This window comes from Scomber japonicus, chromosome 14 (assembly GCF_027409825.1).
Source record: "Scomber japonicus isolate fScoJap1 chromosome 14, fScoJap1.pri, whole genome shotgun sequence".
In the NCBI taxonomy this organism is placed as follows: domain Eukaryota; kingdom Metazoa; phylum Chordata; class Actinopteri; order Scombriformes; family Scombridae; genus Scomber; species Scomber japonicus.
The window spans coordinates 18,091,978-18,118,104 of NC_070591.1; the positions used below are offsets into that span (position 1 = coordinate 18,091,978).

The following is a 26,127-nucleotide window of genomic DNA, read 5'->3' on the forward strand; positions in this document are numbered from 1 at the left end:
AACCATCAGTCATGAAACACTCAGGAAGGTGCACTGTCTGTCTGGATCCCACAATAATACTGCAGAGACAAAGAAGATGTGACATCTCAGACAAGGGACTCAGTAATGGAAATTAACTTCTGTTACACTGCTTGACCATAATCACAATACAACACGTCAGTGCATTCGTGATTTAGGAGACAGAACATAAGAGCTGATGGTAATTCAAAAAATCCGATGAGCGATGGCGTTATTTGTCTGGCCCTCATATGTCCAGTATTACAGATGTGCAGCATATTGCAGGTGCAGCATGACACCTAGTGGACAAAGCGCGTATGCACACCTCAATGCACACACCATCATCACCACACCCAGAAAAAAACAGGTAATGATTTATGGATGAGAAATACAAACCTGTCTCCTATTAGCAGCCATTTTTTTGTTCTCACCTCACTCAGGAAAATTACACTTATTACAATACTGTCAGTGATGACTGGAGGAACAACAGGAGGTGTAATGCTGTCATGATCCAACAGATGGCAAAGTCGGTCCAGTTTACTGTGACGCAAAGGCCTTACCCTTGAACTAGGCCTGTCTCTGGACTGTGTTTACCACACTGCCATTCAAACAACACAAGAACAAGTACATCAGAATCACTGAACTATTATGGTTAAATTAAGGAACTGACACAAATCAAAAACATAATAAAGACATAAATAAAATAAACAGGGCATTTTGCTTACATTTTTCTAGCCTTAATTGAAACATTTTATTCAGTTATTCTGCAAAAATATCTGTATGTTCATGATGAAACATGACCATTTCAGGTTAATAATAAATCCTCAGGTTGTAATATGGACACGCTGTACACTCCCTCTGTTGGATCTGGTTTAAATCTGATCTACAATGTTTCAACTGTGAGCTTAACAGTTTTCTGGTGACTTGAATAATGAGCTATAAAGAGGAGACAAAGGGAGTGTATGTGTATGAGAGAGAGAGAGAGAGAGAGAGAGAGAGAGAGAGAGAGAGAGAGAGAGAGGTCCCTCCATCCTTCCTGGTGGGAGGTTTGAGATGCGCTGCGCAGACCCGTCCGCTACCGACGCATCTTCCTGGCCTGCCCCCCTCTCTCTCTTGCTCTCTCTCTCTCTCTTGCCCCCCCACCCCCCTCCCCCCTCACTCAGTCTCTCTTTCCTCCTTTTCTGTCTGCCACTAGCCTACCTGAAGTGAAGTGCACAAAGCCAACAAGAAAATCTGGCGTGTCGGCTGGGCCCTGTCCTCGCTATGCTGCGGTAAAACGGCCGCTGTGCGCGGTGTTTACAGGGGATGTAAAGAGGGGACGGAGGCACCGACGGACCGCGCCGTGTCTGCTCTGCTCTGCCCAGCCCGCTGCATCGCTGAGCGGCCTGTGAGGCGCACAAGATGTCGACCAGAACGCCATTGCCCACGGTGAACGAGCGGGACACCGAGAATGTAAGTGGTGTTATTCAGAGACAGCGAGGTGATACCGGACGTAGGAGCAGAATAGTAATGACTGGGCATCTTGGTAGCCTATATTTTGCGCACTGCTGTGCAGGTTTATGGCAGCTGTGTTATAGTGTTGCAGAGCGACTCGACCAATGAGCACACCGGGTTTTTTCCCTTCTTCCCTCTGATGGGAATTAAAGCATGGAGCTTAGAATAACCCAGAAGAAAGGTGCAGTTTGGTTCTGTCTGCCCCAGTTTCTGAACACAATAGCCTCGACAACGCACTGCGTCAGTATGCTGGCTTTAATGGCACATGCAAAGCTTGAATGTTAACACTAAGACTTAATCGGTGCCTTTATGTGGCCTGTGAGAAAATGGTGTTGCTCCACACGTGCAACTGGGGGTATTTTCTGGTCCACAACGTCAATATTTAGGGAGGGTGGGGGAGGATGTTGCCCTACTTTCCAATGGCAACGCTTGGTAGCATCGCAATGTGACATCCATCACCTATTGGGCCCTGTTGTAACTGCACGCTCAGTGCTGTGGAGGAGGAGAAGGATGAGGGTTATTATTCATCATTTCGCTGCCACGACGATGAAGCAGCATACAGGCATGTATTCATTAACAGGGCACAGAAATTGACTGCTTCAAACGCTGGAGATTTCTCATTCATCGTGTGAAGGAATTTGTGAACGACCACACAACCCGCCACGCGCGCTCACGCACGTGCACACAGAGCACAGCATAATAATATAAAAATATAATATTTTTTTTTATTTTTTAGATCAGTCCAAATGAGGACTGCTGTATGCTGACAGGCTCTGACATATCTAGGTTTGTTTGATTTTTTTCCTGGAAACAAGACTAGGCACAGACTAAAGCCTCCTTGTGTTACATTATGTTACAAGCACGAGCAGTGGAAATAGCTAGAAGCAGTATTTTAAAGGTTATGTATCTGGAACGCCAAACTTTACAAACCCCAATGATTACTTCAAATGATGATATCGACCATCCTCAAGAAAATTCTCAGCCAGTGTTCAGTAATGCACCATGCTAGGGGAGTGCAAATGTAACTGAACAGTCTAATGTGGCTGTAGGTCTGACAGACATAGATGTAGACTGCTAGGCGGCTATTAAATCACTGCCTCAGCAGCACTGGCAGTAGCCAGCCAGCCTAGCCTGCCTGTGCTGGACTCCAGCATGCAGCCTCAGGGCCCACTAGCAGCTGAACTGCATTGCATAACAGCTTATTACTCAGAGAGATGAGTGGCTTTTAGTGCAGCAAAATAGAAGAAACTCTTTACTGACTTTCTTATTTTTGTGTGTGCGCGTAGGTGTGTGTTACTTTTTAATGTCTGGCCTCTCTGAAGACGTAATATCCGTGTGTGCTTGAATCTTTTTGTCTGGTTTGGAGTTAATGGATGGAAAAGTGAAACAAACTTTTTGTAAAAATCTAGCAGTAGTGCTTCCAATCGCCTGTCTGACCTGATGCTCCTGGGTTCATTTAGACCATTTGGAGCCAGGCTAAGTGTACGACTGCATATAGAAATATAGATCAGATCTAAAGTTGACGTATAAAATTTCAGTCCCTTAAGTGTGGACCAGCCGCATACTGTATATTGCTTTGTCATGGAGCTCTGAGAGAGTGTGGTGGTGCATTAGAAACAAAGGTGCTGACTTTGACTGGCATTTAATCAAAATTTCTCCTTGGTCAACTTTCTCTCTGTCTGCCACACACACGCACACACACACTGGGGAGTGTTTGAATCCTGCAGTGTAGCTCTCCCTCTGTCAGGATGTAGGCTAGCTTGGGTGATGCACACCCTGCAGGGTGTAGCATTTCCCTGGTGAAACAGGAGCAGGGGAGCCAGGGTAACCAGACTAAAGCTTTATTCTCTGGCTGGGCGTGGTACTCAGGAGCAGAGGATCATGGGATCTCTGACCTGGACTGACATTAGCAGCTGTTGTAGAGGAGAGAGAACAGACCAGCAGAGACGGTGCATAGCCTGTGCCAGCGCTGGCTGTACTTACAGCAAGCTGTTCCTAATTCACCTTCACATGCCATATCACAGGGACACTTGTTGTTACCGATTTTGGCCTTGGAGCCGCTAACATTGTTATAACTCCTTTTATAACTCTTGACTCAGTGCTGGACATTATGTAGGTGTCAGAAGCAAAAAGTTAAAGGAGTTCTCTTTCTTTTGTTATCAAGTCGTATCTTTTGGATGATAAGGTCTTTAGGTTAGGAGGTTAAGGTGTCACAGAGGGAGAAGAGGTAATGTGATTCTCTCACACATAATTCCTCATTGGGCTTGGATACAGGATACCACTTAATGTATACATACATGCATTCGTACGTGTGTTCAGACACATGTACGTATGCATGTTTGCACACATACAACATTAGATCCCCTTATTGGAACTGAATCTCAGTTAATGGGTTCATCTCTGATTGCAGAGGGAATATCCCAGCTTTGGCACACACAAACCTCCACTGCAGCACTCTGCTGCATCATCTGTCTGTGCAGCCAATGTAGCAAGAGGAAGACTCCTTTTGGAGAGTGCCAAACAGCGAGTGAGGTTCAGGGACTTCTAGTATTGGTGTCTATGTAAATCAATGTTCCAGGTTGGAGGTGAGGATGTTTCTGATTTCCACTCATGTGTCTTTTCTGCAGCACTCTTCGGTGGATGGCTTTGTTGAACCCCCAGTTCCCCCAACAAAGTCTGCAAGCCGCCACAGCCTGCCACGATGTCGCAATTCTTTCACCTCTACAGAAGAGCACCCCCACATTGGTAATTACCGCCTCCTCAAGACCATTGGGAAGGGGAATTTCGCCAAGGTTAAACTGGCACGACATGTCCTGACTGGACGAGAGGTGAGAGAAGTTTGCTCTTTTCTTCATATATGATTCATTCTTTATCTCTCTTTATTTCAGCCTCAATATTTCATGACTTTATCTGCTACCTAACCCTATCCCTAGAATTACATTTGCATCCAACAGAGCAAGGACATGTTTATTTTCTTTATGAGCTTTTTAAAAAAAACTAAAATATAATGTTTGAACAGGTATTATGTATATGAGAGCTTGATTTTCTCCAAGTTAAAACCATTTTTTGACTTGTTGGATCTCATGTCATGTTGTACTTGACCATGTTAGCCATCCTGGTCTGTTCACATCAAGCTTTGTGTTTCTGTCTCTCTCACACGTACACATTCACGAACACACACACACTCATACACTGCTGACCAGTCAAAGTGATAGATGCCTTGCTTTGGTGTGTCTGTAATTAAAGCTCCTGTTTCCCTAAGGAGAAAACAATGACCTGTGATCTGTTCACTGTCTTTCACTCAGCAGAACACACAGCACTCACTGACTGTTCTAAGAGACCTCAAACATCCTCTCATGTCTATTTCTTAGCCACTCGCATCCTTGAATCCTCTGGGTTTCATCAAATATTTGGTTATATCAGTGTATTGTAGGCATAAATATTCTCCCAGGTCAAAGCAGTAACAGTTTGGTCCATCCAATGTCCTTTAATGTGAATGTTTAACAGGCGTATTGGGTATGCTATCCACTGTTTGTAGAGAAGGTCAGATGCTGCTTTGTGTGCCCGAGTGCCTTTGCTGGCTCATCAGAATGCAAAGACATGGATTAGAGTGAGAGAGAGAGCGAGAACAGGTGGAAAGAACACAACCACATTATAACCGATGCTATCTTAACGAGAGTCCTGTGAGTCTCCAACTAGCAATGATTCTGCTCACAGCTAAAATAAAAACAAAAAAAGAGTTTAACTCTGTAGAAAAACATTAAAAAGAGCTCTGTGGAGCAAAAAGGTGATAAGACAGAGCAGCAGTTGTTTCTACATGACAGACTGTCCCCTATCTGCTGAAGAGGATCACTACAGGGTGTGGGCACACGTCACACGCATGTATGCGCGTGCATGTGCGCGCGCATACACACACACACACACAAACACATTGACAAACACTCAGGTCCACTGATGGAAACTCTGCCGTATGCCCTCATCTCTTTTCCACTGTGGTGTAAGGTACAATATTATCCTTAATCAATTTATCAATTTAACTGAAATATAAATAAATATAAATTATCGACATAAATATCTAAATGACAATATCATGTTATTATTAGTATTATAAGTATTGCAACGAGCAAACAAATATATTTGTTTTACACCTGAAGTTTTTCTGGTGCAGTGCAACAGTGAAACAGTAAATTTTATTTACAATGAATTAGATTATTTATGATTTTGAGTTTGAGAACATTTTCCGTATTATGATATATCAAAAAAAATGTTGACATACTTTGTTGGCAGAGTATGTTGACACATAAAAGGAATGACTCCAGCTTTCAGTAATTCTCAATATACTCACAGATGCTACAGAGAACAAACGAACTGAGAGAACCAAATATAGACATACAGCTGAACAAAGAAATAGGCAGACAAAAAATGTAGCTATTAGGTAGCAAGTATGAAAATTTACATATGGATTTCATTCAAGTCTAATCAAGTAATTTGAATTTATATACCCCAAAATCAAACATTTAGTCAGAGGGCTTGAGAATCTGTACATTATACAACACCCTCACTCTTTAGACCCTTGATTATGATAAGAAAAAACAAAAAACATTTAATGATAAAAGAAGAAAAAAACTTTCCCTCTCCCAGGACAGACATGCAGCTGATGTCCGATATACAGAGTTGACAGGGGCAAGAATAGTGAAATTACAATATGGAGAAACAAATCAAATTGTTATTGAGGTCATCTATATAAACTGTGCAATGCAAAAAGGCCCACTGGAAGAGTGCATTGCAACGTAGAGAAAGCTGGAACAAATATTGGTCAGAGCTTTTTATGACATATGACCTGACCTGACTCTGCTATGATACTTCCCTTTAGTGCACAGAGATCATGACACTGTGATTGTGGAGAAAAATAGCTCAGAGGGAAATACAAGCACAGAGGAACATGTAAAGGACTTCAGCAAGTGATGCTATGACTAAGTTTCCCCTCATGTGTGCGTGTTTTATATCTGGGCGCAATCACAAGATCTGTTTACGGTACAGCGCATATGGCCCGTGTGTTACAAATGCGCTGAATAATTAACGGTGATGCACATTCCCCCTCTGTCACTGTGGGGCTGAATTATTCACCCTCAAATCCATTAGAAGGGAGAACAAACACATAAGAACAACAAGGGAAATATCAAGGGAAATATTGGTACAGTGTAGAGCAGAGGAAATGTGATGAATATCTCTTACTCATGCAGAGGGAATAGTGGAAGTTGGAACAATAGAGTGACACATGAGGACACCTGCAAACACACGCCGGTACGCATATACACACTCACGCATACATACAGATTCATGCATGCCTCCACCCGAGTTTTGTCCATGACAGGAGGAAGCAGAGAGGAAGGGAGCGAGGTCTGTCTCTGCACCTGCCCACCTAAGAAAGGCTGCAAATTGACACCACCTGCGTACTGTGTGTGTCTATACACAGCGCGCCTTCACTCTGTTTTCTCTTCTCATTGCTAGACTCTGCTCCTTTTGGAGCATTGTTATCATTATGCACTGTAGTTTCCAGGTTCAATTTAAATAAAATGTACCAGCAATTTATAGATCTTAGGGAAACCTTGATGATTAAATAAACTGCATTTTCTCCAGTATGACTCAGCAATTTGCTTCCTGGTTTTCCCCTTAACAGGTTTCTTGGGATTAGAGTCTGAGTCTGCATCCACTGAAGCATGCTTATTAAGCTCTCATAAGGAAATAGTGACAGTTGTGCTGTTTTTATGAATCGCAATTAAAGCATTTATCTCGTAATTTATTTCCTAATGGGAGGTTTTCACTCGTTTCTACAGAGAGATGAGAGGTGAAAGATGCAACGTCTATATCGGAATGTCATTCTGGGGATTCCCTCAAGAAAAACTGGGCTTAGTTTACTTACTTCTTCAGTGTGGTTTTGATGCTGTTGTCCCACAATGCAGCATGCATTTGAGTTAGAAGAACTGCTTTCATTTGTAATTGTAACGGTGCATTACATTGTAGGTGTCTTGTCAAAATCTGAGTTTTAGCCAATCTAGATTTGAACTAGCCTGGCTAATTAATTAATTTCCTTGTATTTGAGGCGGGATCAACAAATGTGGATAAAATGCTTCTGTACGCTACTGGACAAACTTACAGCCAATCATATCAACGACAGACGATGACATATTCAGAGCTTGTAGGGAGCAGCGTGACACGTCCTTTTTATGAAGGGAAAATCATGTAGCGCAAGTTTTTGTTCTATTTTCAAAGTGAACTTGTCTTCCAATTTATTTAACACACAATCTACTGCTGCTTCAAACGGTTGCTGCACCTCTGTGACCGCCATACTGGATGTAAATAGAGTCGCTCTATGGTCGTCATCGCCTTGAGCCCACCTCCTGTTCTGTGACTGGTTCCCTATCTCAGGTGGAGATTTTGTCTTGGTGGCCATGCTAACTTTCTGAGCGAAATGGAATGTCGCTGGAAAGAGAGCATGGGTTTACCCAGGCTACATTGGAACCAGGTGGCTCTTATGTAGTCTGAACAGTCATAAATCACATGAAATCCACTTTTTGCAAACCAGATTGAAACCACCTTTGGGAGGTAGTTTCAAATCACATTTGGACAGATGTGTCGGTTTCGACTGTCCGTGACGTCTCTCTACGTCTCTACTCTATGTCACTCTATGCGACACCAGACCCGCGCTTATCCGAGTTGTTGTTGCTAGCTGATATCAATAGAGGCAATGGAGGACGTTGAAAACATCAGTCCTTGGACAGAGGACAAATCCAATTTCTTAATTAATCTTTGGGGAGATGGCTCCGTTCAAGTGAAGCTCGAGGGTTTGTTGTTGCTGTCGCAATTATATGACATCACACAATACACGCTAGATGCCACAGCAACCTTTCAGATTGGTCATTAATGTGGACAAGCTAGCTAGCAGATAGAGAACCCAGAGAACAGCAAGCATGAATGAGAGTTTGGAATATACTCGCTATAAAATTGTCACGTTGCATATCAGGACAGTTTCGCACGATATTTAGTTGCCGGTTCGCTCGCTCACTGTATGTCAGGATGCGGTGTTGGTTGCAAACTGTTCAGTCTGCTGCCCCAGCCCAATCACGGGAAGTTCCAACTGAACTTTTTTTTTAGCAATGATTAGTTCCTCCATTTCCATTGTGAGTTGTGTCCCATTGTATCATTTTCACACTCATTCTGGTGTTTTTTGTTTTTTTGTTGTTATTTAAAAAACAATCAGTGACTTCTACTAAAACACAGTGAAAAACAATGTGCAGCCCATTTGGATGAAACTGCATTGCTAGAAAATAGCTTGGATCTGAGTTTATTTCCTGTATACTGTTGACATTTACAAACTGCAAAAAAAGAATAAACACAAACACAGTTAAAACTCTGTGAAATGGTCTCTTTGCGTGCAGCTGAAGAGTCCAAACTCCTTTTGAGGCCCAAAGAGGCTACACTGCTCCAAAGTGGTTTGAACCAACCAACCAGCAACCAACTAGCAGTGGCATCCTCACAGGGCTGCACTCTCCATAGCTCGGCTGAAAAAAGATTGTGTGGTTCACCTTTTAATGAGACTGGGCTTGCCAGCACAAGTTGCATTCACATTAATGCTGTAATTTTTAAGTAATAAAACTGTTTAATTATCGTTGTAGTGAATCATGCATGTTTTGCGATGACAAAGAGGCCTTGTGTATCTTTTCAGTGTAATTACATTACATTGTAAAACTGCTCAGTCCATCATTTGTTGCATAATATATGGGTTTACTGGTGAGTCTGCAGTATGGCTCACTGAGGCTCTAGTGGCTTTGTAAAAGTTGCTGAGCTCTCAGAAAGTGAAGGGGAACAGGTTTGTTTCAGTGTGCACTTTGGGGTGATTATTGAGATGGATGGATCATCAGACTGCTACCCAGCAAGATCTGCCAAGGCAACAGACCTGCAGAGTCATACAAACACAGTCCTGGCAACCACAGAGGAACAGTTTACTTACTTATGCTGTTCTCTGTCTGCCTGTGTGTGAATACATTTACATACAATATACTTTATATTTATTATCAAGAACAAAAAGAAATATTACATTTTTTCTTTAAATCTCTTCCTATTAAAGCTACATCTCTTCACAAACAGAATCATTTTGAGGTGTGTTCAGTTTACAGATTCAGCTGTGACATGTTTTGACAAAGCTTCCTCACAGCAGAATAATGAGATTTCATTTCAACACACGCTTTTACTTTACAACTAAAACAAAAAATAGAAATACAAATCCAGGCATTAGTTCTGACATTTTTGTCATCTTTCTCTCTTTTTCCCTTTCTTTTCTTTTCCTTTCTTTTCTTGTCTCTCCAGGTGGCTGTGAAGATTATAGACAAAACCCAGCTGAATCCCACCAGTCTACAGAAGGTGAGTTGTGTCAGTGTTTTATGGCCACATGGTAATATTAACGTCTAAGTGTCAGTGTTCCTGGCTTTTCCATTAGTCATTCCTGAGTTTTTGCTACTCTGCTTCTTCACTCTTTGAACTCAGGATGTGCTGTTTTACATAATGTAATCAGATGTAGGAGAGACCACAAGGCATGTTTAATCTCCAGCCCCCCCACCCCCCCCTCTTGACTCTATTGGTTTGCGGTTAGTAGCAGCTAAAAATACCCCAGCCTGCCTGTTTGTCACTTACCCCTGTCTAGCAGTCATAACCAATTACAGCGAAGGGTTTGGGGCCGTTTCCTGATTACTGAGTCCAAATCCAGCTTTTTCTGCTCATTAAACACACATGCACACACACACACACACACAAACACACACACACACACACACACACATACACTATTTTGCCAAAAGTATTGGCTCACCTGCCTTGACTCACATATGAACTTAAGTGACATCCCATTCTTAATCCATAGGGTTTAATATGACGTCGGTCCACCCTTTGCAGCTATAACAGCTTCAACTCTTCTGGCAAGGCTTTCCACAAGGTTTAGGAGTGTGTTTATGGGAATTTTTGACCATTCTTCCAGAAGCGCTTTTGTGAGGTCACACACTGATGTTGGACAAGAAGGCCTGGCTCTCAGTCTCCGCTCTAAATCTTCCCAAAGGTGTTCTATTGGGTTGAGGTCAGGACTCTGTGCAGGCGAGTCAAGTTCATCCTCACCAAACTCTCTCATCCATGTCTTTATGGACCTTGCTTTGTGCACTGGTGCACAGTCATGTTGGAACAAGAAGGGACCATCCCCAAACTGTTCCCACAAAGTTGGGAGCATGGAATTGTCCAAAATCTCTTGGTATGCTGAAGCATTCAGAGTTCCTTTCACTGGATCTAAGGGGCCAAGCCCAGCTCCTGAGAACAACCCCACACCATAATCCCCCCTCCACCAAACTTTACACTTGGCACAATGCAGTCAGACAAGTACCGTTCTCCTGGCAACCGCCAAACCCAGACTCATCCATCTGATCGCCAGATGGTGAACGCGTGCTTTACACCACTGCATCCAACGCTTTGCATTGCACTTGGTGATGTATGGTTTGGATGCAGCTGCTCAGCCATGGAAACCCATTCCATGAAGCTCTATATGCACTGTTGTTGAGCTAATCTGAAGGCAACGTGAAGTTTGGAGGTCTGTAGCGATTGACTCTGCAGAAAGTTGGCGACCTCTGCGCACTCAGCATCCGCTGACCCCGCTCCGTCATTTTACGTGGCCTACCACTTCGTGACAGTTGACTGTGGAATATTTAGGAGCGAGGAAATTTCACGACTGGACTTGTTGCGCAGGTGGCATCCTATCACAGTACCACGCTGGAATTCACTGAGCTACTGACAGCGACCCATTCTTTCACAAATGTTTGTAGAAATAGTCTGCATGCCTTGGTGCTTGATTTTATACACCTGTGGCCATGGAAGTGATTGGAACACTTGATTTCAATTATTTGGATGGGTGAGTGAATACTTTTGGCAGTATAGTGTACTTAAAATCCTCATCAGACTAGACCATGTGGAAGGAAAGCGGCCACTGCTACAGTGTGAGCCAACATCACCTACTTAGTGTTTTACATCTAAAAATATTACAGCTGACTGACAGGCATTCTTTTCATGGTCATGACATAATTGCAGCATTGCTGCTCTTTTAATTTTAGTGTTTTGTAAAAGATGAGCAAATTGCTAAGCAACATCATGGTGACACATTATAATAATGGACCTTTATAAGCACCACACCTACATAAACGGCAGCTAATGTCTTGATGGATCTCTAAGCCTCCATCTCTCTTTGAGTCACCAGGGTTAAAAAATATTAGCAGTTGGAAGTACCTTAATGACCAAATAATAACAGTTCGCTTCCCAAATTTTCTGCCATCTCACATCGGTCTGAATGAGTTTTACTGGAGGCTAATCACCAGAGTTTGATTAACTGTATTGGGCCAATCTGATGCCTAAAAACAAGAACCATTTTTAGCCTATCAGGGTATTTCCAGCACAGTTCTCCACAAGCAAAGCACATCTGTAATTGACTCAGATCTTAATGGGATCCAAGTGCAATTTGTCAGCCAATCAGTGCAAAAGGCATTGTGAGAATTTCAAGATCTCACTTCTACACTCATCTAATCTGACTGAGATACATTTTGTTGTGTGAGCTCTTTTGTTAAACATCCCATTATGTGGTTTATAATCTGTTCACACAGTTGGGTAATTAACATTTAAAGGCGGTGTGTGTGCATGTGTGTGACTCTTAGATTGAAATATAAACTGACTTTGACTTAAACTATTTGGGTCTTGTTTAGGTCATTAGTGGTAGCATGCCTGATGGGTCATGTCAGTAGCAGGGCAGACATATCATGTGTGACTGCGGGCCAATCAGGTCTCTCTGATTAATTATTCAGTGGGCCTTTCACATATTGAATGGAATAGATCTGAAAGGGTCAATATGTATAAGTCTCATGGCGTTTTATGGGGGGGGTGAGCTATTATTGATGTAAGAGCGTGTAGGCACGTTGGTGTGTGTGTGTGCTCATTTGTTATATTTAATGCATTTATGTATCTGTATCTGAGTGCAGAGATGTGTTTGTCTGCCTGTGTGGGAGACTAAATGCATGTAGCTGTATATTTTAATGTCTTCTGCTCAGTCCTATAGATTGCTGTAATGGTATACAGAAGTGCCATCTGCAATGCAGAAGTTTCTCTTATAATGCAGCAGTCGTCTCCTGGATTGAATTGATTTTCTCATTGACTCAATGTCCTATGCCATTCTTGTAAAAGCTCCACTATGGCTGAATTAAAGGGAACATCCACCTTAAAGGATATGGCTGATGATATTCTATATTTTTCTTTATGTCAAAAAATATTGCGTGCAGAGCCAAACCAACAATGAATTAATCCTACTTAAAAGTATTGTGTGTGTATCCAAAGCCTGATTTGTCTTATTCCTCTGTGCTGAAGACCTTCATTGTTGTCCACAAATTACTAAAAACATGTCAGTGAGCACCACTGCAGGGTGACATGATCCTTCATTACAAAGAGTATAGACACTATAGTTTGTTTAGAAACAGCTCAAAAAGACTAATAACAGTGATCACCTTTTGAGTCTCCATAGAGTAGCTCTGTGTAATACAAAGGCCACTGTGGATGTGCTGGAATATAGTTCATATTGTATAGGATTTATATTTTTCCTTGTCTTTTCAACTTGTATGAAGTTAGCATTAGAAAATGAAGTGCTCTATACCTGGTTCTTAAAATGTCTGGACCACATGATTACATATGCAACAGAAATCCCACTTTTTACCTTTCAAATCCTGTGTTCTCCTGCCAATGGCTGGAGGAAATAAAGAAATCAGGCTCTGACCCTGAAGTGAGCGCTTATGATCACTGTTGCCCTCAGAGTCAGATCCAGACATTGTTCATTTCTCAAGAACTTATGTAAATTGGAACCCTATTCCCATGTATATAACAAACTAATGTGACCATAAGCCTCATTGTGAAGAAACATGTCACCCAGTAAAGTGTAGTGGCTTATTAACAAGTGTTAATAAGTTTGTAGTTGTTGTAGTTTTTGGACAACAATGGAGGAGGTCTACGGCACAGAGGAATAAGATATATCAGGCTGATTTTAAGTTGGATCAGTCCATTTTAGGTTTGGCTCTGCACATGAAATTTTTCTGTCATTAGAAAAATAGAGAAAATTACCCACCATAACCTTTAATACAGATTTTCTTGATTGCTCTGATTGGGCTGGCTAAGTAATATCTAGGAAAATATAAAGTCTGAGCTAGAAACAAAAACATAAACATTGTCATTCAGTATTTCTCATTCCTAGTCCATGGAGTCTGTAGTGCTGCTAGTTTTCTGTCTCTCCAGACACCTAATTGAAGATAATAGCAATGATTTTCAGATCGGACAGCTAGAATTAACAAGCTGAGGGTTCGAGGAAAGAATTGAAAACCACAACTGTGATATAAACAAACAGATCCACAGAAGTACTGTGGACCATTGTATCCTTCAGTCAACTTCATTGCAGAGTATCTAAAATCATAAAAAATGAAATATTGTCTTGCATTTGAGATTTCCCACAGGGTACCCTCTACAACTTCGGTCTTCAGTGACATTAACATGTCTTGCTGACATCAGTTATTTCAGCATTTTTGCTTCAGTTGCTCGTTTTGTTGGCGGCTGTCTTCATTTTTCATTTTTCTTCAAGTCTTCTAGTCTAGACTGAATTTTACTACATTCCCAGAGGGTGTCTGGGCTGTTCTGCCTGCTTTGTTCCAATCATGACTCTGACCATGGGAAAACGGCAAGAAAATGTAACGATGAATGGATGGTTAAATTCAAGAAGCCATACACAAATTCTGTTTTAGAAAGGATTTTCCTTTTCTTAACATGAATGACATTGTATTCATTCTGCACTGGACAGTACATCGATCATACCACAGTGCACATTTTCATGGTTAAATATGGCATTCTGTATAGCTGTGCAGGCTATTCCTAGAAGCGGATAAGAGCAACAGACGGGCATAATTATTGATTCAGTGACTCAGGCATCTTTACATGCATGAAGAGCAGAAGTTGAAGCATTCTGTGGTGCGTCTGGAAATCTGGTGTCTAAGCTGACCTTGCTCTGCTTCAAAGATGATTAGACATTTGGCTCTAAGGTTTTTTGTTTGTGATCTTGTTTGTTGTCGATGTGGGTGAGCAAGGTTTGAAAGGTCTGATTTGGCCACATCACTGCTCCACAGTTAACGGCTCTTACATGTTAGCCTGTCAAAATGCCACTGATCTCTCTTTTGTATGGTCTCAAAGGAGCCAGGCTGTGGGCACACCATCTGGCACTCTAGGTACAGCCAGCGCTCTGGCAGATCCTATACAGCCATACAAACACAAGCGTTCATGACACATACAGATATTCACAGGAGGAGATCCCTTGCTTTATCTAGAAAGCTTGAGCTGGCAGAACCTTAGTTCTTTTTAGAGTTTCACACACATTCATGCATACCCATCCTCGTAATTACACTCACATACACATGCAAACAAAGGCGTCTTCACACTTATCTCTCATTAGGATTTAGTTAAGGTTCACATTGCAGGGATGAAATTCTGCTAAACTTTGTTTAGCTTATCTTTGTCAGTCTGGTGTTTCCCTGTGTGTATTTGATTTAAAAGAGGTTTGTAGAGCCCAGAATGAGTCATGAGGTTAGAATGAAGCTGGGGTCTGTTCCTTTATGGCCCATAGGCGTCCTCTGGCTTGGTGTGACTTTGTAGCGGTTTCACTCTAACAGGAAATGAGGTCAGCTGAGCTTCTAAAGCACCTCCTTAGATCTGCCACAGGAAATGCATCACATGTCATCCGCGGTCATGGATGTTGACGTTGTCATGGTTTTTAGGCATTTTAGCCCTAAAATAGGCCTCGCTGTTAATCCCCTCTTTCAGTGAGCAAACACTGCTCTCATCCCACCATCCCACCACAATCTGTCCCTTTCTAATCTGTAAATAACAATTGTTTCTTTTCATTACTTCAGTTCAGTGAGGATGACAAGAGCGATGAACTACTAAAGGTTACATGATTGGGTAGTCAGACATGTTATTGTAGACATGCTGTTTCACACAATTAAAGCTTGTTCTGTTAAAAATGTTAATATGCTAGTCACATTCAGAAAAGCCATTTACTTGAGTGGCACAAAACAGAGAGTGAAGAAAGTAAATGAAGTGATAGAAACACTGACCTTCTCCAGAATATCTAAAAAAAAAAGAAACAGATTTCATGTCTTGTGTGGTGGTGTGATTGTAGTTACTTTCTGCCAGTTGCAAAAAGCCCACCATGGGGTCAAGCTCTCTTAATGGCTGTTGTTTATGTCTGTCTTGCACCTGCCACTCTGCATTAGCCAATGAAATGCTGTTGGAGCCCATGGGCGAAGGGAGCTTTGATATTGTTCGGATGAGTGGAATGTGATTGGACAGACAGCAGTGTTGTCCGAGATGAATCATAAAACAAATCTAATGTTGAGGCTGCTACAGTATGCATGGATTTACATGTGGATATGTTTTCAGTGCTTTCGTGGCTTTGATTATTTTCATGGCCTTTTTGCCAAAGCCAAGTCTATTGCTGTCTAATGAATAAGAAGTGGCATATCTTTGCAGAAGCAGAGGAAAATGCCTTTTCTTGTTGGGGTTATTTTCAGTGACTCATGAGTCGAGGACAGGACAGGAGAGTTTGTCTGAATGTCAGTGAGGCTTTCAATGCATCTGTCTGCCAGTATGTTTGCCTTTCTGTCTTTTGCTGTCTTTCTTTGACAAACAAAGCCGTGGTTACTTACTGATGTATGGTTTTGAATCTGTGCACATGAAAACATGCATGCTTACACTTGTTAGAGGGATGAGGGCTTCCAGGCTACTCATCTTATCAATAATCTCCATGTTGAATGAGCAGCTGTGCTGCTGTGACTGAAATAGTCCAGCCAGTTCCTGTAAGTGTTCCCAGTCTGATATCTGCTGTTCTGCTCCTTCTGCATGGGGACTCTGCTGTAATTAAGGCTAGTTTGGGAGTCTGGGCGCCCCTGGGTGGCTGGAAGTAGGTCACTGGCACAGACTACTGAGATTCAGGCGCATTGGAAACGGTGTGTTTTCATGTGTGTGTGATACATATTTTGTTTTTGCAGCTTGTCTTATAATCATTTTCTTTCATCACTGTCTCAATTCTTCAACCGCATCAAGTGTTTTTAATCATGTTGGCTAAAAAAGGTAATTTAGCCTCACAGGAAGTTTAGCCCAGACATTCAGTACTTGCTCACCTTGACCAGAACAACCTTAAAAACTGCTTTATACCATGCTGCGACTCCCCTTCGTGCCAGTAGATATTATTGGCTTTAATACCAGACTGGATCAAAGGTCCCAAACTCATTATCTCCTGTCAGCCTCCATGGTGGCAACATCCCTATTGAGTTTGTATTGACAGGCACTGTGTTTGTTGTCGTTGTTTTCCACAGCCCTTCTCAGATTTGTTCTAAATTTTGTTTCCAAGTGGCTGCACGCGTGCTTCCCATGTGAGGGGCTTTAGGGCAATGACGCAAACAAGGGAGAGGGAAAGAGACGGAATGAGGCATAGATAGAGATTAAGATAAAACACTGAATCTTTAGTCCATCACTCATTCAAAATCATAAAGAATTTTTGTCCTGACAGATGCATCACATGTTAGAGCACGTGCACAGATGCATGCATATCTGAGGTTTTGACCTATGTGTTTATTCTTGTATACTGCAGGACATCTTCTGGTTATTGTGTCAGTGTGTTTCCACTCTAATTGACTTGTTACCATGGGGGAACCTCTCAGGCCAACATACTGTAGCAGCTGATGAATATAGAGCAGGGTTTGCCACACAGGAGACACTCCCTATTCTGAGCCATTCAGGAATTGTGGACAAAAATGATGGTCCCATAACAAAGTCAAACTCTAAAAACTGCATTAGCACACACTTCTCTAAAATGTTTAATATTAAAAAGTTAAACAGATAGCTGTCATTATTATATTATCATTATTCATAGAATACACTGTTAACTACTCTATGAATTCCCAAAGAAAAATTGCAGCAAAAGCAGTATAAGAATGCAGAAAAAGCAATAAAGATAACTAAATAACTAAAACCATAACTAGTGACTATATACATAGATATATGAATGTATGTATGTATGTATATGTGTGTGTGTGTGCATATTATATATACACGCATACACATACATAGCTGGGCATTGTAGTTTTTAAAACATTTTAGAAAATGTTACTCAGACAGGAGTAAATTGTGCATTTTTTGGGGCCTATTTGCAACTGCGAATGGATATGCATTTTGTGCCCTATTGAGTATTTACAGCAGCAGGATGGTGTACTGAATGTGGCACTGACTCAAAATAAACCACAGTGCCCACAATCATTGTAATGAAGGAACAACAAGTGATGTGTTTTTGATCTTTTGGGACAACAATGGAGCTCTATGGCTCAGAGGAATAAGCTGTATCAGGGTTAGCAACATAGGCAGTTCATGATGGGATAAATAAGATAAGATAAATGTGTTTTAGGGAATTAGTTGAAAATAAGAAATATATAGAATATTTCCAGCCTGACTTTTTAAGCCCTTTGCAGCAACTCTGTATGCTGTATGTGTGCATTTGTGTGTGTATGTGTGCTTGGTCTAATGAGGGGAGAGGTGTCAGAAAGAGAAAGCAGGCGAGCAAGTACAGACAGAGAACAGAGGAAAGAATTAGAGGAGAGAATACCTGCATGTTGTTGAACCAGACTGTAGCTGAGAGGTCCCACAGAGTCGGGCCTGCTCACACTGGTATAATGGCTGTGCTTGATGACCTAGAAACATAGACTATCACAGCACTTATATAAGACCTAAACGGCCTTTTAGAAAAGTTGCACATATATACTGATATACACACGCATGCATATAGATCACCACTGCCCATTCCAGTTCTTGATTTGACATGTTAGATAATAACATGTAGCCTAACAGTCATTTTAAAATAGACAGGAGATGAAAGCATCACTCAGGAACCTTTTAGCTTAATCAAAGTGGTCAGCAAATAGCAAAATCTGTGTTCTGTCTCAGGTTGCAGTACAGTAGATGCTAAATTGTAGTCGAGTGAGTGTTGAAATTTAACGCTCAACACAGCTTCGGTGCAGCACAACCGGGAATCAGCAGTAATGTAAATGATTCAACAGGACCTCTAAGTGGCTGGAGGGGCTTGTATGACATGAACAGTCACTGGCAAGACAGAGAAGACATGGTTTTAGATTATTATATCCCTGTATGCTTTCCTTTCTGCCTCTGTACTCAGCTGTATTACATGATGCTTGAAGAAAGTAGAATTTTCCAAGAATGGGTAGAAACATTCCCCTCTGCAGTACCAATATAAAACTCATTAGATGTTTAAATTCTGCTATGTTTTTTGGAACTGCACAACTAAAGTATCAAAATGATTTTACTGCTCTTTTTTGAGTGTGTCCATGTGAAGATGAGGCTGCAGATGGCTAACTGGCTGGACGCCTGTGCACAGCTACCCTGTCCTGCACCGGCTCGATTGGACTACAGCTTGTTGGTGGAGTTGTAATTCTGCTCCTTATCTGTGTAGGCACTAGGTAGGGTTTAGTGCAGGGTAGACACTGCATCAGTCATATTGCTTTACATAGTACAGTAGCCCCATGATCATCAGGTCCTCTCATGTTCCTGTGGAGTGTAATCCAGTTACAGAGGAACACACACTTTGGTACTGTGGAATTTGTTGTAGCTCGGCTCCCTAATCAGTGCTTAACAACAATCTACCAGTGAATTTCCAGCAGAGATAGAGGTGACACTCATTTTGCAAGTTTTTGGATGCATTAAATGTTCCTCTGTGTTTTCACAGCTCTTCAGGGAAGTTCGAATAATGAAGATACTAAATCATCCAAATATAGGTAAGTTCAAACAGGAATATACAACATCTACAACTTCTCAAACCAACACCCAGCACCAAGTAAACCCAACATAACTTGAAAAATCAGAGATCACACTTATATCCAAATGATCCCGTTTGTTTCCTTCTAATAAATATATTATGATAAAAGCAATAGATGAACAGTATTTATAACTCTATTTGATTTTTTGTTAAGTGGGTTCATCTGATTTTCTGTCCTTAAAATAAGAATAACACCAAATTAAGTTCCACAAGTGAGAGATATCTTCCATAAAGCATCAAATAGAAATTAATGTATGCACCAGGATGATCTTAACAGTAGCATTAGCTAAAAGCTAATGCTTTCTTAATAACTGTAAGTTATTGCTATGTAGATTTATGGAAGATACTAACTTTTTAAAGTATTGAGGGCTTTGTTTTAATGCATTGTCGAGACTCTAACCAGACCAGTGAGCTCCAATGACTCTAGAAGCTTTATTGGCCAAAACAATGTTTTTTGCTAAGTTGCTAATTTATTTGATTCTTAACTTTTATTCTTTCTCTCCCTCTGCCATTTTTTTCCAATTTCTCCTGCAGTGAAATTGTTTGAGGTGATTGAGACTGAGAAGACACTTTATTTGGTGATGGAGTACGCTAGTGGTGGTGAGTGAAGCATTAATGCATATCCACTAAATGTGTATTATTTGCTTGATTTTGCAAGCATATTTCTGGTGGTTGTCCTCACAGTATGGTTGCGAGAACCATTTGAATAAACATGTACTCATACAAAAGCACTGACAGTAGATATGTGTGCCATGAGGTCATACAAGTTTAAGCTGCCTCTAATGTAGTATTCATCACAGAAAACTCTTTACAAATCTGTAACTTGAGCTCAAATACTTGCAAATCACGTTTGGTGGATGCTTTTATCTAACAAACTCTTACATGAATGATTACATGATTACAGCAAACCTCACATGATGACAGTGGTCTGATTGAGAACTGTATATTTTGTCTGTCTGCTTTCAGGAGAGGTATTCGACTATTTGGTTGCTCATGGCAGAATGAAGGAGAAGGAGGCCAGGGCCAAGTTCAGACAGGTGAGTCATCAGTATTGTAGTGTGAGGCCATTCAAAGCAAAGACTGCATGCACCAAGATCAAGCTTCGTCACCGACTGCAGAGGAAAGATGAAGTGCAGATAGCTTGGTCGAAGAGAAGGGGGGGTTGAGAACAACTTCCTTATAGAGGCTGCTCTGACACCTAGTGGTGCCACAAGAGCAATGAGGCATCTACAGCACTTCATGTTTTTACCTCTTACCTGCTCACACTCTGACAATGAGTAGAATCAGCACTTCAATCCTCTAATTATTCAGTATAGCTAAAGCAAGATCTTGATAAGCCAGTTATTTCATGTCCACACTGTTCATCTTTAAATCTCTCATGGATGATCTTTGATGACTCTGATGAACTATGTGTGAAACAGTGTGGGTGTCTGTGTGCTCAACACTAAAAGTATTAAAAGCATGCCCGAGTGCACACAGGTGGGTGGCATATCTGTCAAAGAACAGAGTGTTTTCTGTTTGATTGATATTGTAGCTATGTTGGTGAGATTTCCTGGATAGCTGTCATAGCAACAGCTCACACACACACACACAGAAAGTGCAACATTAATTTGCATACAGGTCCTAAACCTACAATAAAGATTATAACAGCCCAGACTTTCAGTCAAAATTAATTGTCTATGACAATTTTTGTGGTTTGTTCTGTTTGTGTGGTGTTTTTTTTGGTTTTTTTTTACATCTTGTTTGTTATCAAGGGCAAAATCTTCTGTAAGAATTTTGGGGAGATGAAGTGGGTATGGGCTGTGGGTGTAGTTGGTGGGGGAGTGTCTCTTCGTTATTTATAGTCTTCATTAACAATTAAGTTTGTTGAGTATTGAGAGGCAACAATATCAGAGACAGTCACTCACCTGGACAAATAAACCTAAATGTTTATGAATGGAGAGATACTAGTAGAGGTTTTTATGAGCAGCTCTGCAACTCAATCAATCAATCAATCAATCAATCAATCAATCTTTATTTGTATAGCACCAAATCACAACAAAGTTATCTCAAGGCACTTTACACATAACTCTAGTCCCAGAACATAATTACAACACTGAAAATCCATTTTAGCTAAAATAAAAAATCTTGACAGCTATGATGAAGTTCAGGATTCGTCCAGAAGAGCTGCTTTATTCCACATCAACAGTTTCGCAGCGTAAACTTGGAATTTGTGTGTAAAAGCGAGTCTATCTGATGTATAGCAGAACATGAATAAGCATGAATGATCCTGTTGGTGTGTTAATTGAGTTTACCACTGTGATGCCAGGTGTGTAAATGCAGGTGTTTAATAAAGTCACAGCCAGCATAGCCAGATGTGAGCAACAAACAGAACATCAGCATTCCTACTCATGTTTCTGCAAATTCCCAGGTTGTAGATAGCGACACCTTATTTGTTAGATTCAGACAGTAATGTAACCTGTTTCAGACCTGCCTGAATCACATAAATAGCTGTATTTTGATAGACATTTCAATAAGTTATGTAATAAATGCAATATACTTGAGAGAAGTCAAAACAAAATATATTAAAGTTGATTTGTGTTAGGTGTGTGCATCTCTGCTAACTGGATCCTGGAAAAAATGTGGCAATTGCACTTTCTTTAACTTTCATCATAGACCAATCCCTTTGTGGAAATGTGAAGAAAAAACATGAAACCCTAGAGACAGAAACCACTCTGCTTACTGTAGAAAGTAACTTCACTGCCTGTATACATATTGTTATGTGCAGTGCCATATTTCCCCAGTCCTTCTGATGCTCCACGTTAAAATCCACTCTGTCACATTAAAATACCAGTTTGAGGACCACGCTCACCAGATTTGGAGCTGAAGCAGTGACGGCCCTCAGGACCTACAAAATGGACCCAAAGCTTTGGCACACATGCTAATGTACCGAATAAAGAATCTGATGTTGTGTCACTTACAAGTACTGAGGGGAACGAATTGCCATGTTTCATATATTAGAGGGACATGACCCTGTGTCTCCTGCAGGGATTACACATCTGCATGTTATACATCTTTTATACAACTCTACATCTTTTTCTCTCTCTCTCTGTAATGCACTTTGTAACAACTGATTTGAACTGATACTCTTACCCAACATTCCTGTTCTTAGTGTCTTACAACATGTGTATTTGTATTTCAGATTGTGTCTGCTGTGCAGTATTGTCACCAGAGGAGGATAGTACACAGGGATCTAAAGGTGAGGACCTAAATGATCTCTCTAAAGCCCCATTCAGACGAATAAACCTCTATAAAGCTGTTTAGAAATCATAGAACTTGCCTTAGAATCATCACATTTTGAAGTTGTCTTCAGTATCAAAGTAATCCAGTGATAGGTTTCTGTATATCCATGACTCCATTGCAAACAGGAACCATTAATGGCAAATTGGGCATTCTTTTAATGACTTAAATTTGCCATTATATAAACAAATACAGGCTTAGAACAGCAAAACGAGAATACAATTTCCTGCCTGTAGCTGATATTACGACATCTCATTGATGATTCTTTAGGGGGGGGGTCTTACTTTCCTGGTGGTTTTATTTTTTTCTGTCATTTTGGTTAAATCGTCCCACCTCCCCAAGAGAAATAAATCCTGTCCCAGTGGGGCTTTACTCTCTGTCATGCTATCCATATTTCGCATGTCTATCTTTAGATAAACACACACAGATCAATCATGTTCTGCCAGTGCTGATAATCTGTCAAACCACACCCTGATCTTCCACATCTCTCCACATCTTAGGCAGAGAACCTGTTGTTAGACGCAGATATGAACATCAAGATAGCTGACTTTGGCTTCAGCAACGAGTTCACTGTAGGCAGTAAGCTGGACACTTTCTGTGGCTCCCCACCCTACGCTGCTCCAGAGCTCTTCCAAGGAAAAAAGTATGATGGACCAGAAGTGGACGTCTGGAGCCTTGGAGTCATCCTCTACACACTGGTCAGCGGATCACTGCCCTTTGACGGACAGAACCTAAAGGTATGTAGGTGTTATGTTTTTTCTGATGTGTAATTGGCTTTGTTAAAAGTGCACAGATAATGTATTAATCTAAAAAGTTGAGGTCTAATGGCGCTTTTCCACTATACAGTTCTAGCATCGACTCGGTTTTTCTTGCGTTTCCACTAGGGATAGTACCTGGTACCTGGTACGTTTTTAGTACCTGCTCTGCTGAGGTTCCAAGCGAGCCAAGCCGATACTAAATGTGACGTCAACAGACTGCCGGCCACTGATTGGTCAGAGAGTCTTCACTGGAAGAGTCATGAGCCGTCCCACACAAGAATCAAACAGTTACCATCCTCTTCCACTTATCCGAGGTCAGCTCACGGGGGCAGCAGCCTAAGCAGCTACTTCGTCCACCTCTTCCCGGGGGGTTCCTGGAACCGCGTTGAGTCGAGCCGAGTAGTGCTGGAACTGTATAGTGGAAAAGCGCCATTAGTCATGTTAAATTTTTTGCCTTTAATTTTAACACTGTACCTTTCTGATTAGCCATACTTTTACCATGAGTAAAGCAATTCATACATGATAATTACCTGTGCCAAAAACACACAGGGCTTGATATGCTTCAGACAGAGTGCTTATCAAATTGTCAAATGCTTCTGCACCCCCCTTTCAAAGTGAAAGTAGTTGGTTCATTCTTCATACAGCTACAGTTTTTGTGTGTACAAACAAAAGCAACACCTTCAAGTGAAGACAGATTCTGGATTTTTCAATGAGGGAGAATGAGAAAATTTAATGTAACTTTTGCGGAAAAAAACATGTCAGACTCAGTTAATATTCCAAGCAGATGATTTTTATATGTCCTGAAACATGTCTGGAGGGGATGTTTAACATTATGATACACATAGTCTAATTATTTTGAAGCATCCTGTGACCTTTAATCTGCCCTCCAAATCAGTTAAACTATGAAAGGATGCAGCTGTCTCTGCAGTGGGGGGAAATTAATTACTTCCAATATACTCCCAATAATAAAACTATATAATAGCGAAAAATATAATAATGCTCAACATATTTGCATAATTGTTCTTGTCTGAGTTTACATAAACAGGGAAGTGCTGTAGCCTGGTGTCATTATCAGTTTTTTCATTTTGTATCTGGAGAATGAAACTAAACTGATTATTTTAACTGAGATAAGATGTTTACATGCATCAACTGGAAACCGGGTTACTTAATTTCAAATAAAAAGTGAGATTTCCAATTTCTGTCATATACATTGAGGCTAGGTTTATCCACCCTGAATTAATAATGCAGCAGTTTTGAAATACTTAATGGGCAATTAATGCAAGAAAAAGAGGAAATATTCCACATTTGGTAAATTTGTATGAATCTTCAAAGCTCCTTTGAGAGTGATCTCTAGTTGTCCCTTTGTTAAAGGAACATTTCACTGCTCTTTATTTGATTTAATCCTTCTTTCTGTGTGTTGCTTGTTGTGTAGGAGCTGAGGGAGAGGGTCCTGCGGGGAAAGTACCGTATTCCTTTCTACATGTCCACAGACTGTGAAAACCTACTGAAGAAATTACTTGTTCTCAACCCTGTCAAACGAGGCAGTTTGGAGGTATTACCAGTATTTTGAATCTACATCTTCGCAGTTATTTGTTCTCCATTCACAAATGGTTTGCATAGCAGCCTGCTTTAAAATTATGCACTGAATTGTAATTACTGCTGTTGTTAATTATAAACCAACAGAGCACTTCAATTTACAGTCTGTCAGATAGAAATTTGGAAACATAATTCATCTGCAATCAAAGAGGGGTCTTACATTATTCTGTGATTGAAGAATACTGAAATAATAAGACTAAATGGAATTTGTTCAAGCATTTTAAGAAGTAAAACCGGAATAATACAACAAAATATTATAGCTTGTTTCTCCTTTGCAAACATCATGTAGTTGTCAGTTCAATTCATACTCTTCTGTGCAGAGTCAATACCAACCCTGCATTCAGGACCAGGCTGAAGCTCAATAATAAAGATTTCTCCACCAATAATAACAATTGATTTCCTTATTGTTCAGCCCCAGCTGAACTGGTGATCAGAAAGATTTTATAAAGAAGTCATCCATCTCTCATTTGAAGTGCACTTACATGTCATATTGCATCATTACAGAAGACTAATTATCTGCAATTAAGAGATTAATGATTGAACTACAGAACTTAATTACAGAACTAATTTCACTAGATACACACGAGTTCTAATTGTCTCGTTTCTTTGTTAGCAAATCATGAAAGACCATTGGATGAATGTGGGTCATGAGGAGGAGGAGCTGAAGCCTTACATCGAGCCTGAGGCGGACTTCAGTGACTCATCCAGAATAGGTGTTTTTGATTGTTTGTGTGAGCGCCCGTGTGTTCGCATGTGTGTATGGGCGTGTGTGTGCGTGTGTGTGCGTGTGTGTGCGTGTGTGTGTGTGTGTGTGTGTGTGTGTGGATGTCACTCTTAATGTCTTGTCCAGGATTAACTGTGATTTATGTTGTCTGCCCACAGAGCTCATGGTGACGATGGGCTTCCCTAAAGATGAGATCACAGAGTCTCTTCAAAGCCAGAAGTACGATGATGTCATGGCCACTTATCTACTGTTGGGCAGAAAAGCTCCAGAGGTTAGTTTCATTGTCTTACACC

General features: G+C 40.9%; 1 protein-coding gene across 2 annotated transcripts in view; it reads left to right on the plus strand.

The window, feature by feature from the left end:
- The first annotated feature begins 1,315 nt into the window (after positions 1–1,315).
- The window catches only part of LOC128373157 (serine/threonine-protein kinase MARK1-like), a 30,512-nt gene continuing 5,700 nt past the window's right edge, over positions 1,316–26,127 (plus strand). For both annotated transcript variants that reach the window (XM_053333431.1, XM_053333432.1), the window contains exons 1-11: positions 1,316–1,449; positions 4,119–4,319; positions 9,859–9,912; positions 19,388–19,436; positions 20,012–20,077; positions 20,444–20,514; positions 22,659–22,715; positions 23,257–23,493; positions 24,947–25,066; positions 25,724–25,823; positions 25,993–26,105. In XM_053333431.1, coding sequence (XP_053189406.1) covers positions 1,399–1,449; positions 4,119–4,319; positions 9,859–9,912; positions 19,388–19,436; positions 20,012–20,077; positions 20,444–20,514; positions 22,659–22,715; positions 23,257–23,493; positions 24,947–25,066; positions 25,724–25,823; positions 25,993–26,105 — 1,119 coding nt within the window. In that variant the 5' untranslated portion in view covers positions 1,316–1,398. The remainder of the gene's footprint in view (positions 1,450–4,118; positions 4,320–9,858; positions 9,913–19,387; positions 19,437–20,011; positions 20,078–20,443; positions 20,515–22,658; positions 22,716–23,256; positions 23,494–24,946; positions 25,067–25,723; positions 25,824–25,992; positions 26,106–26,127) is intronic.